We start from the raw sequence: 6,000 nt of genomic DNA, 5'->3' as shown, positions 1-6,000 counted from the left end.
CCATCTCGCGCCCTTATGGAGCAAGAGAGATGAAATAACAATAAATAAAAAAACGGTACAGGTAAAAATAGCTTTTGCGGAAGACATTCACTAAGTATGATGAATTTATTAATACCTACTGTGTTTAAAAGTTCACAAGACTGGAAAGTTAAACTGAGTTTTGTGCTGAATACTTTTAGAAACTGTAACCGTAAAAGTTATTTCCTTTCCGTGTTTCTTAGCACATTTATAGTGACTCTCGCACGAGCAGAACGATACTGCTACTTTGTGGCTTCTCTACATGTTCACAGTATTATGGATGCACAAGGAAACAAAGGTCCGGAAGTGACTGACTATATAGACCACTCCATGATGGAGGCGGCCCTGAAGAGGTATTTGTCGTGTGACACCATCACGGTGGAGTCCATCGTGGTGGAACCGGCGAACAAGGCTGGAGCCGGCTACGGCAGCCAGATGTCCAGGGTGAGGGTCGCCTTCAGGAAGGGTGAAGGAGAGGCGGCTCAGCAGCTGCCTTTGATCGTGAAGGCCACACTTAGCGCGGCGGCGTGGGAGCATATGGGGCAGGTGAGAAGCAGCGTCAAGCTGGTGATGGTCAGGGAGCAAACCACGTAAGAAGAGATGGCGTTCGTCTTGTTTGTACATATTAAATCTTCAATTCAATGTATTTTTCTGAGCAATGAACGGCTTGGCAAAGACCTTTCTGTTGAAGTCTGCGTTTAGTCAGCCCAGAAAAGAGTTTTACTTTAGAATCATCTCATTATCTTCTGAAAGTGCATGCTATGCAAGAGTTTCTTCATACGAGGAAACAAGAAGAAGTCACTGCGTGTCGTCTCATGAAGGGGAGGGGTGAGTGAAAAGCAGCATGTGTGTCAATGTTCTAAGCAGTATTAGCTAGGGTGTTAGCCTGCAGAACAGACACTCGCTTCGACAGCTTCCTGTAATACTTTCTGTCATCGGCTTTCAGTAATCTCACCAACATATTATGGTAGCACGTTCCAGTGACGTTTTGCTCCTTACGAGCATAATCTGTTAGCGCCACATCGTGGCAGTTCCTAGCAAACTGAACACCACTTTTCCAACACCTCCGCCTTTTTCGGCTGCGGTGAATGTTCATGTTTTCCCTGTTTACCTTGCTCCTTTATCTCGGGGCCTCATCCATGGTAGTCAGGTGGCCAAAGCAGTCATCTGGGCTGGCCAAACACAGCTGCAATATTTCTGTTGTTGTCTCGGTTCGGCGAGCTTTTTCAAGGGATGTGAGCAGCCGCGCCGGCTAGCCGGCAGCGACTGTATGTTTAAACTGCCGCGCAAGATATTGGAAACTGATCTATGACTGCTTTATCTTTTTCCACTATCACTCCGATTGTAATACGTCGGCGTTGGGTGCACCAGGGCCTCCACTTCTTTTACAATCCCCGTTTTTCACAGAGAGTTGGCCTGCCACTTTGTTGTTCGTCATGCAGATTTTCTTTAACCACATTGTAAGCCTCTGAGGCAGCTAACCACTGTGTCACATGATGGTGCAGGGTTGTTGCACACCTAATCCAACTAGGCATGGATTATTTGTGCCTGAATCCCATTCAAATGCAGAAATCAAATTACCGCACGATACTACAATCTAGGAATGTGTAACGCCGTTTTGTTTTGGTTCTTCTAGCGGCGTTCTACGCCACTGTGGCGTGGGGATTTCAGTACATACTCCAGTCATGTACCACACCTGCAAATAAAGAAAAAATTAATCGCGTAACTTATTTTTTTCACGTGATAACTAAAAGTTTATGACACTACAGACAAACTTATAAGTCTGATCATACTTTTATTTCATCACTAAATGGTTAGCTCAGAGAAATATTACGGCACCACTTGGAGGTAACTCTCACAACCTAGTAAAATTAAGATGAATTTTAGTCGAATAATGGATCCTCCCATTTACTGTGTGGCAAGAATTAAGCCCAACCAGAGTCCGACGGTGCTGTATGCAACAAGGCAGTATTTGATCACAGGAACAATTCCAGTTCCTGCTTGTCAGATTAGATTAGTGCACATATTTCGTTGTGAATGATGCGTTGATTCCATGGACGGACAAAACAGAAATATAGCGGTGATGCCAAAGGGCAGGGTCACCTAATTTATCCTGATACACATTCTGACTATTGTAGAAAGAGAAATTTTTATAAAGTTTGTATTATTTTTAGGTTCGAATATCATTTTGCTCTTGTATAAAACCAGTGGAGAAGTATAGATGCTACACGGGGTGTTAGCGTGTTGTTGATAATATAAACGGCCAGGTATTACGGAGGAATCAATTTGAGATAAGGAAACATGGTCTAGAAACGATTGTCCCGAAAGTTACGTAACCAAACATGCCAACGAATAATTCTATCTATAAAACGTAAAAATTGAGTTATTGCGCTTGTAGTTGTTAAATATTTGGGGGTAGGTAAAGCGAATCAACTTTCAGGTTTGCATTTTGACTGGAAGTTCCGCTAACGGGTACAATGGAAAACTTTGTGACAATATCACGTCATTGAAGCTGTGGCAATCTACTTTGAACAACCGTTAATAATTAGCACATTCTGCGAGTTATGGAGACAAAAAGAACTAATTACAAAAAATGTATCTATTCATCTAGCAATTATGGAAAATAATTAATGACAATGGCTACTCGCCACACCTCATAAAAGGCATCAAAAGTATATATCGTGAAACAAAATAGTAATAAATACAAGGGAGAAATGACACATGAGATAAAAATCAATGAAGGAGAGAGACAGCAGTGGTCTTTTTGAGTTGTTTCTCTCAGTATTTACATTTACAGTGTCCTCCACGATAGTAAATCAGATAATTATCCAAGAAATAAAATGGACAAATACACTAACATAAGTGCAGAGAGTAATAATACAAGAAAAAAGATGACTTCCAGTTAGGAGTATCTCGACTGAATTAAATATTCATAGAATACAATCTTAAAGTTTTATTACGTAAGACATAAGTTAATGAAGTCGAAAACAACAATTAAGTACAAATTACTTGAACGGGAGTCACATTTTAAATATCTGGGTTGTGAACCGAGTTATGTTTGTGATAATGATATAGACGAAAATCTGTATCTCTTAATTTCATGGAATATATGGAACAATAAACACATCACTTCGCAAGAGGCGACCTGACGAACGTTTCGGTCGTTTTTGTGATCTTGGTTCAAATGGCTCTTAGCACTATGGGACTTAACATCTTAGGTCATCAGTCCCCCAGAACTTAGAACTACTTAAACCTAACTAACCTAAGGACATCACACACATCCATGCCCGAGGCAGGATTCGAACCTGCGACCGTAGCAGTCCCTCGGTTCCGGACTGCAGCGTCTAGAACCGCACGGCCATCGCGGCCGGCTTTTGTGATCTGTTCCGGCTGGACCGACTGGGACGGATTTCTTACCATGAAGTCATTTACGTAGTAAAAATTATCCGGCAGCGAACTGCATAACAAGAAAGGAAAGGCCCTCGTAACTGAATTCTGGGTGTCGGATGTTACGAGACATTAAGGATTATTAACCGGAGGCAACCCCTTGACACCGCTCTGGTTCCAGATTTCTGCTTTCACGCGCCTAGTACTACTTCAGAGTTTGTCTCTGTAAAAATACATTTAAAAAAAATTCTCAGTTAAAGTGGGCAGATGCAACCGTGGGTGTTGCCGAGGTGGGGGTTTTAGAGGGACCCTTTGCCGTTTTATTCACGCGTGTCTCAAAGTCGCCCTCGCCCGTGATCACGTCACTGGAGAGCTGATAAATCATGAGCACCCTTCGATGCTTCGGTGCAAGATCAAATTTCGTCGAATGGGTTTGAGCAGTCCCTAGTAGTTCCAACCTATTTGTTAAATGGGGATGCAGCCACACAGTATCGTCAGAGAGAAATTGAAACGTCCAGGGATGTCAGCAGCGTCAAAGGCTGTCAAGAACGTCGTCCTGTTGCTGATCGCGTTGCGAACTGTCGTTTGCGACGAAGTGTGTGGGAGTCAACGCACCAAGGGAAAGGGGTGGTTTCATTGACGCACTTTATGGGAACCTCTAAGCCTTTGCGTGTCAATACTGAGCGTCGGTGTGTGTGAACTGTCTTCCTCGGCTATCCACAAGAAAATGACCTGAATTCAACGCAGTGTGTCGGTGTTCTGACCCCCATCGCAGAGGCATCAAAAGAAGGGGTTGAAATGTGGGTAAGAGGGGATGTGACAACCTTCCCATCGTGTGGCTCTTCTACGGTGGCGTTCGGTCGAATTGTGGTGAAATCTGGCACCAACGTGACTTCATTAGCCACATTAGAAGTCAACTTCAGAGCTGTGGCCTTTTCTTCGCACGTGTCGACACCTCGCTGTTTGAAGCGCTATCGAGGTCGAAAGTGACGTCTCAGGGCGCTACGCTTTTGCTCCAGTTCAGAGGGAAATTGTATGCATCTTTGAGAAAAATTTCAAGCTTCTACATTGTAATGGCAGACAATTATGGGGTTTTGAAAAAGTGATCGTTTAATTGTGTTGCACAGTCTAAATCAAAATTCTCCCAAAGTTGACACATCCGACTGTAGATTCTAAACGCGCATTAGGTGTGGATATTAGTATAACACAACAGTGATGCCGTAACAGCGACTGTCGTTTCCATCTAAGGACATCATTAAAAATATTGGTATTCTCTAAACTATTGAAGGAAACCTACACCACGTCCGCGGTGACTTGATCGAACAACTCCTCCTCTCCACCAGGCTGTTTCTGTAAAATCACAGCGGATATTTGCTTCTCTCGTGAAGTCCGTCAATAAATTATCCACTTGACACCAAATCCGCTACAAATAAACATGTTGCACATTGTCCACTCTACTTCTCGTCTCTTGACGATTGATTCGCCTTCCAGCCTTACCGAGATAAGAGGAAAAATATTAAAACATTCAAACACCGTGCCGTGCCAGTTTACGTAAACAGACGACATATATTTACTAGAGAACACCACGAAGATTCACAGGACAGAAAATGCAGCAAACAAAAATCCATCCTTCAGTTATCAAACACCACACTTAATACTATTTCATATTACTTGTCACAGAGATCCTTACAGTCACAAACTGATTACAAAGAAAAATTTTCGGAAAAAGGAAGAAGTTCTAAATAACAAAAACAAACATTACTCATTTTAAAATTTCGTATTCGTTGTGGCACTCTCTCAAAAGCTCCAATCAATAAAAAATTTAATGCTACTGAGGTGATGCACACCGTAATACTTCCTCCATTTAATTCCACCACTGTTCAGAATTACTTCTAGTTTTATTTTCCCTGTCAAAACGGTAATTACCGAATATAATATTCGTCTACTGGTGCTCTCCTTCTATTCTAACAGTGATAACACTCGAGATGATAACATCATCATCATCTTGGACAGTTTCCAGCCACTGGCTGGGTCTGTCGGGAACACAAGCCTCTCCATCGTGTTCTGTCTTTCCACCATTCCCCCTCTTCCACCTTCGTCCAGTTCTCTCCTCTTCTCGTCACACATTCCTTCACTCCCTTCACCCATCTATCTCTTGGTCTTCCCCTGGGCCTCTTCCCCTCCAGTTGCAGATCAAACATCCTCTTTGGAATTCTTCCCTCATCCATTCTCTTCATGTGTCCATACCACTGCAGTCTTGATTTTTCTATCCTGTCCTGTACTGGTTCCTCCTTTAGACTTTCCCTCACATACACATTTCGCAATCTGTCTCGTCTTGTTACACTCAACCTGCTCCTCTGGAACTTCATTTCACTAGCTTGTATTCTACTTTTGTCGCTTTTGTGCATTACCCATGTCTCACTTCCATATGCCAATATGGGGACAAAGTAGGTTCGGTACATAATTCCCTTGGATTTCTGTGGCACCTCCTTGCTCCAAGTAAGCCCCCTAATGCATTTGAAGAACTGCCCTGCTTTTCTGCACCTTTCATTTATTTCCATTGCGTTTCCCCCCTTACTTTCAATCATGCTTCCC

General features: G+C 42.8%; 1 protein-coding gene across 1 annotated transcript in view; it reads left to right on the top strand.

Annotated features, from left to right (window-relative positions):
• The first annotated feature begins 351 nt into the window (after window positions 1–351).
• The window catches only part of LOC126456427 (uncharacterized), a 50,855-nt gene continuing 45,206 nt past the window's right edge, over window positions 352–6,000 (top strand). The window contains exon 1 of the mRNA XM_050092178.1: window positions 352–564. Coding sequence (XP_049948135.1) covers window positions 352–564 — 213 coding nt within the window. The remainder of the gene's footprint in view (window positions 565–6,000) is intronic.

This window comes from Schistocerca serialis, chromosome 2 (genome assembly GCF_023864345.2).
Source record: "Schistocerca serialis cubense isolate TAMUIC-IGC-003099 chromosome 2, iqSchSeri2.2, whole genome shotgun sequence".
NCBI classification, from domain to species: Eukaryota; Metazoa; Arthropoda; class Insecta; order Orthoptera; family Acrididae; genus Schistocerca; species Schistocerca serialis.
This window is presented reverse-complemented; position numbering and strand designations above follow the sequence as displayed.